This window comes from Diadema setosum, chromosome 11, assembly GCF_964275005.1.
Source record: "Diadema setosum chromosome 11, eeDiaSeto1, whole genome shotgun sequence".
In the NCBI taxonomy this organism is placed as follows: Eukaryota; Metazoa; Echinodermata; class Echinoidea; order Diadematoida; family Diadematidae; genus Diadema; species Diadema setosum.
Window position 1 is genome coordinate 22499262 of NC_092695.1, and position 13188 is coordinate 22512449.

The 13188-nt window shown below is 38.4% G+C and overlaps 3 protein-coding genes across 3 annotated transcripts in view; 2 read left to right on the forward strand and 1 right to left on the reverse strand.

The window, feature by feature from the left end:
* Nucleotides 1-13188, reverse strand: part of LOC140235039 (cilia- and flagella-associated protein 337-like) — a 151086-nt gene that overhangs the window by 56018 nt on the left and 81880 nt on the right. The window lies entirely within an intron of this gene.
* Nucleotides 2415-5220, forward strand: LOC140235238 (uncharacterized). The gene is given in 2 exon segments (XM_072315270.1): nt 2415-3443; nt 3445-5220. Coding segments are annotated over 2 exon segments (2796 nt in total). The 5' UTR covers nt 2415-2423.
* Nucleotides 9026-11830, forward strand: LOC140235237 (uncharacterized). The gene is given in 1 exon segment (XM_072315269.1): nt 9026-11830. A coding segment is annotated over 1 exon segment (2796 nt). The 5' UTR covers nt 9026-9034.

Genomic DNA, 13188 nt, shown 5'->3' on the forward strand with positions numbered 1-13188 from the left:
TGTTCAATAGCAAAAAAAAAAAAAAAAAAAAAAAAAAACAATGCTTGATTGAGACTTGTGATTGTATTTGGTTTCCAAGTCATTTGCTACTGACATCAATTGAATAGAATATTAATTTCACTCTGTACAAAGTGTCAGCTCCACTTGAAAATGTCTCAAGTTATGTACCTTCTTGGGTTGCATATTACATCAATGTCATATTAGTGAAATTGATATTGGGTTATGCACCCTGCTCTGTGTGATGAATGAAGTGGGATCTTTTACCTGCATGAGTAGTGACTCTCTTACACATGGGATCTCCAGTTTATTGTATGTCTTATCCGAGGGACAGAGTGTTTTGTCTCTTATTCTCAATACACAAAACACTGCTCAGTAAGACTAAGCAATCAAACATTTGGCTGTGGTGGCAGACATGCTATAAACTGAGCCAACTCACCACCCTGGATTTCAGTTGGGTAATGACAAAAATGCAATATTACCATAAAAGGTATGTCTGAAGTATTGCAATCTTGGATGATACCTGATGATGGTTGCTATGTGATTTATAAAAATCATTAGCATTGATTAGTAAATGGCCACAGCATTATCCATCATGCGAGAGGGCATTGCATGCAGTCTGTTTGCTGCAGGCAATGCAATAAATTGTAGATGTACTACTGCTAGGGCATGATTTAATCATTACGTACTAGTAACAGTTGATACCTAGCCACTATTGAACTGGAAAGACACTTCAGTAATAAAGTTGTGTGCTATGATTGAGATTATTCCACACTTTTGATTTCAAAACAATCAAAATGATTGATTATCTTGGCAATCTATCAAAGCTTTCTTGGTATAGGTACTAGGTAGAAATTTTTGCAAGCATATTCAAAGTTTAAAATAGGAATTTTGAGCCTGAAAATGCACTTGGTGGAGTCAAGTGATCTGCACATCCCTTCTTTAAATCATGTAGAACTACGAGACTTTCCTCCTGATGGTATTCATGAAATTATACATCTCCATCAATAAAGCACAGGATTCGCAAAGTAATCTTCATTGAATACATACCGGGTATTAGATATCAAAGCAACAGTTTACAGCCCTGCCTCTACCAAAAACTGAAAGTCCCATAAATGATTTATATGGCTATGAATCTGCTCTGACTGCCCAATTACATTTCTGTGTTAGAGAACACATTCTAGAATTACACCTATAATTATTTCATACAATGACTACCTCCCCAGAGGAGACACAATAGTGAGACATGCAGTGTACCTTGTAGTCATGACAACCGACCATCAATCACGGACCTTACAAAAATATTACTGTCACTGTCAATTCCTGTGTGAGATCATCGCAACTCGTGGCCTACAATTTGTTCCTGCATGCACAGCTACTTAGAGCTTTTCATTTTGCATCTGGTAACTGGAATAAGCTTGAAGACATAAAGACAAACATGGTCCTATGCACTCATTCCTATGGCACATTGTGTGAAGAATTTATACCATTTGCTGGCCATTGCTGATCGCCTGCGGGTGTGATGAATTACAAGGGGTCTGGAACATCAGTCATCTGTGTGTAGGGAGGGACCATTTTGAGTGTGCATCCTACTCCTTGCGAAGAGAAATGTGGTGGGATCTTCGATCTGCATGCATGAGTCATTACTTTTTCTGAAATTAGACCTCCATTTCACATCCGGTCCAATTTAAGGACATTGTTTCTGCCTCTCGCTGGACAGAAGGGAGCAGCATGATGGCAAACAAAACTGCTCATACCAGTTCGACTCACATAGCGCAAAAACCTGAAGCTTCAATCTTTAGTGCAAGACAGACTGGGATACAGTGAACGAGAAAGCCACCTCTTACTGCCCTTATGCATGGTGTCACAGGAGAGCCATCTGATCAATTTAAGCGAACTTTCTGTGAGTACAACACTTGTACACTTATTCTTTCAAGACTGAGATAAGGACATTTCAACCATTGGGACAGCATGTGATTGTTGGGACTAGCTTGATAATACTGGATACTGACAGTTCAGATATGAATATCACAACTTGATACTGTTCAGGAACTAGATGACACTTTTGTACCTCACAACCAGCAATCTGAGCATATTACATAGGCCTAGATACTATTTGCAAATATATTCCAGTCTTCTGGAGCAATCTTTCCTCACTAATAAATATGCAAATGTGCTAATAACTGCAAGAGGTCATTGCAAAATATGTTGCTGGGACTATATACTCATTCACATTTGAAATATATATGCACTCTAGAACTGGAAGCAGCTACATAGTGCTATTTGCAGTTCTGTGAATTCCTGACGCAGCAATCTGATGATATTCCTGTAGACTGTGTACATTCAACAGCTTGCTTTCCCTGCGGAGTTTGCTAGTGCTGTCATATTTTTGCAGGAAGCTAAAGTAATACCATTTTGAGGGCACCATGGCTGCCGCAAGGATGCACTCCTCAATATGTGCTCTGTGCTGCATTCTACTGATGCTCTGGGTGGCATTCCTACTATCGATGTCAGCTGCCTCCCCACCAAACCAGACGATGTCTCTCCAACGCAACTGCTGCTCCTATGAAGAGACCAGCCGAGGCATCAAGGTCTACTGCAATCATTGCCATTTGAAGTCAGTTCCCCAAGACCTCCCGAACAGGACTATCACTTTAGATTTATCATACAACCTTATAACACAACTTCAAAATAACTCCTTTGCACACCTCTGGAATCTAATCACCTTAAATTTGGGGAAGAATGCAATCTTTTATATTGAAAATGCTGCTTTCACACCTCTCATTTATCTCAAAATATTATCTCTTTCAGGAAATAAGTTGGCACAATTTCATCCTGGGCTTTTACGTTCTAATAAGAATCTCTATCGTGTAGATTTAGGCGGTAATTTGTTTACTTCTGTGCCTTTAACTGCAATTAAAGACTTATCAAAGCTAAAGGCTATAATCTTAATGAAAAATTCAATACAATCATTTGACTTTCAGTCAGTCTCAGGGTGGAAGAGAATATCTGAAATAAACTTGTCAAGGAATGATATCAAATCCATTCCTCATCATGCTTTTTTTCCCCTACAAAACAACTCCATGCATGCTTTAGACCTCAGTCTTAACAAAATCACTGCAGTGACAACTGGGGTATTCTCAGACCTTGAGACTGTTAATTTTGTTAACCTTGATGTTAATCATATTAACAAATTTGAGGTGCTCGCATTTATGGGTAACTTGAAGATTAAGATACTGTCGCTATGTGGCACTTTGCTGCAGGAAATAATTCCACTTAACAGGTCTGTACGTGATGAAGTTGCCATTCCTCACATACTGAAAATTGAGTTGAGTGGCAATAGAATCGTTGATATCCCTCATTATGCATTTTGGGGTTTCTATCACACAGTAAGTCTTAGCATACAGAAGAACAGGATCACAAATATTGCAAACACATCTTTGTGTTGGACTCCATTCATTGCAGAGCCTGGACATATCTGAAAATCACATTTCTTCTCTCCCACTGGGTGCATTTCCCTGCAATGAAAACCTCTTCAATTTGAAAATTTCCCACAATGAGATCATCATGTTGGATCCTGGCTCCTTCATGCAGCTGCCTAAGATACAACACCTTGATCTCTCCAATAACCTGATTCTCTCCTTCACGTACAAAACCTGGACCACGGAAACTCTGCTCTCTCTAGACATTTCTTTCAACAGTCTAGATAAACTTCCTAATGGTGTGTTATGGGGACTAAAAAATCTCAAAGTTCTAACTGTGTCTCACAACAAAATTGGAGGATATTCTCCATTTGCATTTGCACGAACACCTCATCTGCAGGAGCTGTATCTGACCTCAGAAGTCGCCTCTCTGTTAAGTGAAGTTTTCCGTGATATGACAAATCTAAAAATACTGGATCTGTCAAACACAAAACTTACACTGAATTCAACTTATCAATTTACTGGAGCTGTATCACTGCAAGAACTAAGCTTAAGTTTCAACAATTTGGATAGCAAAAGTTTGTTTGATTACAAAACAAACCATTCCTTGTTTGCTGGTCAAGCAGTGCTTCAGGGGCTTTACCTGCAGGGAAATTTTCTGAACAACTTGGAACCTGGCACCTTCAGTTCACTGGGAAACCTATCATCACTGGATCTCTCTGACTCTGAGATCAATATACTGAAACCAGGACTGTTTCAAAATTTGACTTCCCTTACAACATTGTATCTCAGGGGAAACCAAATTCAAGAGCCATCTGCGCATGCCCTGTATGGTCTCCACAGTCTCAAAACTCTTTTCTTTGAAAGGAGTTCAGTTCGGTCTTTGCCACTCACACTGTTCAATGACACACCTAATCTTTTTAAACTATTTTTGTCTGAGAATCACCTCAGCACCATATTTCCTGGTACATTATTTCCTACCACTATACACTTAGATTTATCACAAAACCCACTCTCATGCACATGCGATTTAGCATGGTTCAGAAAGTGGGTTGAGCTAAGCAATGTTGTCCTAATGCAAAAGAATAACACAATTTGCTCAAGATCATCCTTTGAAACTTTAGTCAATCATCCTTTTCTACTCTTTAATCCAGAAGAATTCTGCAGCTTAAATGTGATTCTTATAGTATCAGTTTCCTTGGCCCTTGTCATTGTGGGTTATATGGCTATAGTCCTATACTATAAGCGCTGGTGGTTTCGCTACCGGCTCTATCTCCTGAAGCTAGCCATCTTGGGATATGAGGAAGTGGAAGACAATCAACAACCAGAGGACTATAGGCACCAGCTTAATGTCATGTTCTCTGATGGGGATGAAGACTGGGTCAACAATGTCATGAGACCAGCCATGGAAGAAAGATTTCCTCGGTTTGAAAGCATTCTCTGGGGTGATGACTATCTTCACATTGGTATGTACTTAGTAGACGCTATCCATCATGCCCTGGAAAACAGCTTCAAGACTGCTCTTGTGATCAGCAACGAGTCGGTGGAAGAGCAATGGTTTATGACCAAGATTCGCTTGGCCTTAGAACATATCAATGAAACCAAATTGGACAAAGCTATTCTGATCTTCAAGGAGCATGTTGAAGACGACCAACTTCCCTATCTTGTACGGCTCTTCCTGAGCGCTAACAGACCGTACTTGGAATGGGAAGAAGATGAATACAGACAGGATTTGTTTTGGGCCAAGCTCGAGAAGAACTTCAGATCAAATAAGGTGATAAACAATGCAATTCCTGTATAGAGAATACAGCTCCATTAATTTGCAGTATCTCTGGTGTTAGTAATAGACAAATAGAATTATGTACAATAGGTGAAAAACCTGGAAAATTCCTATCAAATAGAAGGTGAATCTTCACCACACAGCAACTTCATTGACTTACTCTGACTAATGTAATAAAAATTGGAAACTACACATGCATGAATACAGCATGTCTTTTGCTACATTGAATAAACTGAGTAGATTACACAAAAAAAAATCTAGAGAATGCACAAACTCAATGAAGTGACAAACCAAGTCAAAATTGGCAACACCCTGGAAGTCCACACTTTCTACTTTAGAGATTTAGTTTGACATAGAGACCTCAGTGACATCAATCAGCAAGAAATACAAAGTCATTTTATTTCTGAATGCTTGCTGGTACTACTGATAGTAATAATTTCAGATTTCTATCATTCAAAATATGAACAATTATTTCTTTTAAGCAACATTATTTCAAAGGGTAAAAATAGAACACATATTTATATCAGCATATTTCTAGACCAGCATGTGAATACTCTGTGGCCTGATGGATCATAAAAAAAAAAAAAAAAAAATCATTTAAAAAAAGTTACTTCACAAATATTTTCATCCAAGTAGTTTCAGTCATCTGTACTGGAAAAACAAACAAACATTGGTGTTGATTATGCATACATACATTTGGAACAACTTACTTGATTACATTAGATGTGTATATTTGTAAGACGTAGTATGCCACATACAGTATGTATGTATGTCATACGGTAATAAGTGGTCCAATGTACTGCATGCTGTGGAATGTTAAGTACTTTGAAACATTCTGTATGTATAATGTTTGATAAATGGTGACGAGTAATCGTCCTCATCATACTTCTTTCTACTATCATGCAAGCCATTCACCTGTTCAATCATACCTGCAAAATATCTAATTTCATTGCAGCCAAGTCTCACAGACCAAATTAGCAGGGCTAATTGTGCAACTTTAATCTGTGAGACCTGAATACAGGGTGTAATGTGAAATGGGCACTAGTACTCTATTCTCATGTTACAATACATGTACAGTTGAACCTCTCGTATCCGGACAAGTCGGGACCAGGGCTCATCCGGATAAGGGATTTGGCCGGATACGGGAGACTCAATGCTTTATACATGTACATATACATACACATGTACTGATGTAGCCCATTGTAGTACCACATGTAGTGATGTGTATACTTCAACCCCTTCATTGTTACATTTGGGGATGTTTCGGGATGTTGAAATGTCTGAAGGTAAGCAATTTGGAAGGAAATTTGATGCAATGTATGTGTCTGAGTACCTACATTAGTATATGTGAGGGTATGATGGATCAGTTACTATGCTGGATTAGTTAATAAACTACTACCTGATGCCCACAAAAATCGATGCAAGATCTTCACTTTCACAACTCACTATGCATTTTGTCAGCAAAGAGCATGTTGATGTAAACAATAATGGTAGACGTCGCCAAATATATTTCAAAAGCTGCAGTACACGAGTGCACCATGATATATATCTGCTGCCTATAATTGTATGTAGGCTTGAATCAAATTTGCATGGGTACATATTGTAGAATGTACCCTTTTTAAAAATCTAAAATTATATGAATGGAAGCTGTAAGATGTATCATTGGTTTTGTTCATTAAACTTGAACTGTGTCAATATCAGTTTAAAGAATAAATTTATTTTACTGGTTCCTACTTGTTACCAGAAATGTTCTTTTTGGCATCAATGTGCTGAGTTTTGGGAATAGCGTGAAAGACAAAAATATGGTCACTTTATGTATTTCCTCTATTTAGCCCTTGTGTGACATAAATGAGGGACCCTATTCTCCATAAAGCAAACCCTTGAGAGGCCACTTATACCCCATTTATACACAAAGCTGGGCCGAGGAGTGCTCCTGAAACGCTTTGACTTTAATAGGCCCCTCTAAATCTGTTCATAGACAGAGAATCACCACTTGCTCAGACCACATGCAAATCGGCTGAGAGGGGCACACTTCCGGTGCACCAAATACCACTTCCAGGGGGGCATTTCATGAAGGAACTTGTCGGATAAAATGTCCGACAAGTCAATTATATCCGACAAGTTCAGAGAAACCAGCCAATCTGACTAAAGAATTTCTCAAAACTTGTCGGATATAATTGACTTGTCAGATATTTTATCTGACATGTTCCTTCATGAAATGCCCCCCCCCCCCGATTCGTATAATCGATGTTAAGTATTGTTAAGTACACAAAATGTGAAAAATAGATTTAACAAAAATGTTTCCAGATCTCCTCATATTTTAGGCCTTATTGTAAAAATTTTATATGGTAAAATTTTATGTGATACAACAGACCTGATGGTATTCATGAAATTAAATCTCCATCAATATAGCACAGGATTCGCAAAGTAATCTTTATTGAATACACATACCGGGTATTAGATATCAAAGCTACAGTTTACAGCCCTGCCTCTACCAAAAACTGAAAGTCTCATAAATGATTTATTTGGCGAATGAATCTGCTCTGACTGCGCAATAACATTTCTGTGTTAGAGAACACATTCTAGAATTACGCCTATATTTCATACACTGACTACCTCCCCACAGGAGACAGAATAGTGAGACATGCAGTGTACCTTGTAGTCATGTCAACCGACCATCAATCACGGACCTTACAAAAATATTACTGTCACTGTCAATTCCTGTGTGAGGTCATTGCAACTCGTGGCTTAATACCTGTTCCTGCACGCACAGCTACTTAACTTTAGAGCTTTCCATTTTGCATCTGGTAACTGGAACAAGCTTAAAGACATAAAAACAAACATGGTCCTATGCACTCATTCCTGTGGCACATTGTGTGAAGAATTTATACAATTTGCTGGCCCTTGCTGATCACCTGCGGGTGTGATGAATTACAAGGGGTCTGGAACATCAGTCGTCTGTGTGTAGGGAGGGACCATTTTGAGTGTGCATCCTACTCCTTGCGAAGAGGAATGTGGTGGGATCTTCTGCATACATGAGTCAAGACTTCTTCTTGAATCAGACTTCCATTCCACATCTGGTCCAATTTAAGGACAGTGTTTTTGCCTCTCGCTAGAGGGAAGGGTGCAGCGTGATGGCAGACAAAACTGCTCATACCAGTTCGACTCACATAGCGCAAAAAACCTAAAGCCTCAATCTTTAGTGCAAGACAGACTGGGATACAGTGAAATATAGAAAGCCACCTCATATTGCCCTTATGCATGCCATGGTGTCACAGGAGTGCAATCTGATCGACTTAAGCGAACTTTCTGTGAGTACAACACTTGTACACTTATTCTTTCAAGACTGAGATAAGGACATTTCAACCATTGGGTCAGTATGTGATTGTTGGACTAGCTTGGTAATACTGGATACTGACAGTTGAGATATGAATATCACAACTTGATACTGTTCAAGAACTAGATGACACTTTTGTACCTCACAACCAGCAATCTGAGCATATTACATAGGCCTAGATACTCTCTGCAAACATATTCCAGTCTTCTATCAGAGCAATCTTTCCTCACTAATGAATATGCAGGTGTGCCAATAACTGCAAGAGGTCATTGCAAAATATGCTGCTGGGACTATATACTCATTGACATTTCAAATATATCGCACTCTTGAACTAGAAGCAGCTACATACTGCTATTTGGAGTTCTGTGAATTCCTGATGCAGCAATTTGATGATATTCCTGTAGACTGCGTACATTCAACAGCTTGCTTTCCCTGCGGAGTTTGCTAGTGCTGTCATATTTTTGCAGGAAGCTAAAGTAATACCATTTTGAAGGCACCATGGCTGCCGCAAGGATGCACTCCTCAATATGTGCTCTGTGCTGCATTCTACTGATGCTCTGGGTGGTGTTCCTACTGTCGATGTCAGCTGCCTCCCAACCAAACCAGACGATGTCTCTCCAACACAACTGCTGCTCCTATGAAGAGACCGGCCGAGTCATCAAGGTCTACTGCAATCATTGCCATCTGAAGTCAGTTCCCCAAGACCTCCCGAACAGAACTATCACTTTAGATTTATCATACAACCTTATAACGCAACTACAAAATTACTCCTTTGCACCCGTCTGGAATCTAGTCACCTTAAATTTGAAGAAAAATGCAATCTTTCATATTGAAAATGCTGCTTTCACACCCCTCATTCATCTAAAAATATTATCTCTTTCAGGAAATAAGTTGACACAAATTCATCCTGGGTTACTATGTTCTAATAAGAATCTCGGTCTCATAGATTTAGGAAATAACTTGTTTACTTTTGTACCTGTAACTGCAATAAAAAACTTATCAAACTTAGAGACATTGATTCTAATGAAAAATTCAATACAATCCTTTGATTTTCAGTCAGTTTCACGGTGGAAGAGAATATCTGAAATAAACTTGTCATTGAATAATATTAAATCCATTCCTCATCATGCTTTTTTGCCATTACAAAATAACTCCCTGCGCATTTTAGACCTCAAGTATAACAAAATAAATGAAGTGACACCTGGGGTATTCTCGGACCTCACAACCATTAATTCACTTTTACTTGATGTTAATCATATTAACAAATTTGAAGTGCTAGCATTCATGGGAAGCTTAGAGATTAAGAAACTGACCATAATTGGCACTTTGCTTAAGGAGATAATTCCACTGAACAAGTCTACATGTGATACAGTTCCCATACCTCACATAATGAAAATTGAGTTGACTGGCAATGAAATAGTTGAAATCCCCCACTATGCGTTTAATGGTTTTTATCACACTGTAAGTCTTTTGATACAGAAGAACAGGATCACAAATATTGCAAACACATCTTTTTGTGGACTTCATTCATTGCAAATCCTGGACATATCTGAAAATCATATTTCCTCTCTCCCACTGGGTGCATTTCACTGCAATGAAAACCTCCTCCAGTTGAACATTTCCCATAATAAAATTCTCATAATGCATCCTGGCTCCTTCATACAGCTGTCTATGATACGACACCTTGATCTATCCAATAACATGATTTTCTCCTGCAATTACAGACTTTGGACCACTAAAACTCTGCTCACTTTAGATATCTCTTTCAATAGTTTAGATAAAATTCCTCACAGCATGTTAAGGGGACTCACAAATCTCAAAGTTCTAACTGTGTCTCACAACAAGATTAGAGGATATTCTCCTTTTTTATTTGCACACACACCAAATTTGTAGGAGTTGTATCTGATCTCAGAAAAAGCGTCTTACCTGTGTGAAAATTTCCGTGACATGACTTATTTACAAATACTGGATCTGTCATATACAAAACTTGCATTGAATTCCACACATCAGTTTACTGCAGCCGAGTCACTGCAAAAACTTCATTTGCGTTTCAACAATTTAGGAAGTGAAAGTTTGTTTGATAACCAAACAAACCATTCCTTGTTTGCTGGTCAAGCAGTACTCAAGGGGCTGTACCTGCAGGGAAATTCCTTGAACAACATGGAACCTGGAACCTTCAGTTCACTGACAAGCCTGAAATCCTTGGATATCTCTGACTCTGAGATCAAAGTACTGAAACTAGGACTATTTAAAAGTTTGACTTCCTTGACAACATTGTATCTAAGGGGTAACCAAATTCAAGAGCCATCTGGAAATACCCTGTATGGTCTCCACAGTCTCAGAACTCTTTTCTTTGAAAAGAGTTCAGTTAGGTCTTTGCCAATCACACTGTTCAATGACACACCTCATCTTTTTAAACTATTTCTATCTGAGAATCACCTCAGCACCATATTTCCTGGTACATTATTTCCTACAAATATACACTTAGATTTATCACAAAACCCACTCTCATGCACATGCGATTTAGCATGGTTCAGAAAGTGGGTTGAGCTAAGCAATGTTGTCCTTATGCAATCAAATAAGACTGTTTGCTCAAGATCCTCTTTTGAAACTTTAGTCAATCATCCTTTTCTACTCTTTGATCCTGAAGAATTCTGTAGCTTAAATGTGATTCTTATAGTATCAGTTTCCCTGGTCCTTGTCATTGTGGGTTATATGGCTATAGTCATATACTATAAGCGCTGGTGGTTTCGCTACCGGCTCTATCTCCTGAAGCTAGCCATCTTGGGATATGAGGAAGTGGAGGACAATCAACAAATAGAGGACTATAGGCACCAGCTTAATGTCATGTTCTCTGATGGGGATGAAGACTGGGTAAATAATGTCATGAGACCAGCAATGGAAGAAAGATTTCCCCAGTTTGAAAGCATTCTCTGGGGTGATGACTATCTTCACATTGGTATGTACTTAGTAGACGCTATCCATCATGCCCTGGAAAACAGCTTCAAGACTGCTCTTGTGATCAGCAACGAGTCGGTGGAAGAGCAATGGTTTATGACCAAGATTCGCTTGGCCTTAGAACATATCAATGAAACCAAATTGGACAAAGTTATTCTGATCTTCAAGGAGCATGTTGAAGACGACCAACTTCCCTATCTTGTACGGCTCTTCCTGAGCGCTAACAGACCGTACTTGGAATGGGAAGAAGATGAATACAGACAGGATTTGTTTTGGGCCAAGCTCGAGAAGAACTTCAGATCAAATAAGGTGATAAACAATGCAATTCCTGTATAGAGAATACAGCTCCATTAATTTGCAGTATCTCTGGTGTTAGTAATAGACAAATAGAATTATGTACAATAGGTGAAAAACCTGGAAAATTCCTATCAAATAGAAGGTGAATCTTCACCACACAGCAACTTCATTGACTTACTCTGACTAATGTAATAAAAATTGGAAACTACACATGCATGAATACAGCATGTCTTTTGCTACATTGAATAAACTGAGTAGATTACACAAAAAAAAATCTAGAGAATGCACAAACTCAATGAAGTGACAAACCAAGTCAAAATTGGCAACACCCTGGAAGTCCACACCGCTTTCTACTTTAGAGATTTAGTTTGACATAGAGACCTCAGTGACATCAATCAGCAAGAAATACAAATTCATTTTATTTCTGAATGCTTGCTGGTACTACTGATAGTAATAATTTCAGATTTCTATCATTCAAAATATGAAAAATTATTTCTTTTAAGCAACATTATTTCAAAGGGTAAAAATAGAACACATATTTATATCAGCATATTTCTAGACCAGCATGTGAATACAGTGTGGCCTGATGGATCATTAAAAAAAAAAAAAAAAAAAAAATCATTTAAAAAAAGTTACTTCACAAATATTTTCATCCAAGTAGTTTCAGTCACCTGTACTGGAAAAACAAACAAACATTGGTGTTGATTATGCATACATACATTTGGAACAACTTACTTGATTACATTAGATGTGTATATTTGTAAGACATAGTATGCCACATACAGTATGTATGTATGTCATACGGTAATAAGTGGTCCAATGTACTGCATGCTGTGGAATGTTAAGTACTTTGAAACATTCTGTATGTATAATGTTTGATAAATGGTGACGAGTAATCGTCCTCATCATACTTATTTCTACTATCATGAAAGACATTCACCTGTTCAATCATACCTGCAAAATATCTAATTTCATTGCAGCCAAGTCTCACAGACCAAATTAGCAGGGCTAATTGTGCAACTTAAATCTGTGAGACCTGAATACAGGGTGTAATGTGAAATGGGCACTAGTACTCTATTCTCATGTTACAATACATGTACAGTTGAACCTCTCGTATCCGGACAAGTCGGGACCAGGGCTCATCCGGATAAGGGATTTGGCCGGATACGGGAGACTCAATGCTTTATACATGTACATATACATACACATGTACTGATGTAGCCCATTGTAGTACCACATGTAGTGATGTGTATACTTCAACCCCTTCATTGTTACATTTGGGGATGTTTCGGGATGTTGAAATGTCTGAAGGTAAGCAATTTGGAAGGAAATTTGATGCAATGTATGTGTCTGAGTACCTACATTAGTATATGTGAGGGTATGATGGATCAGTTACT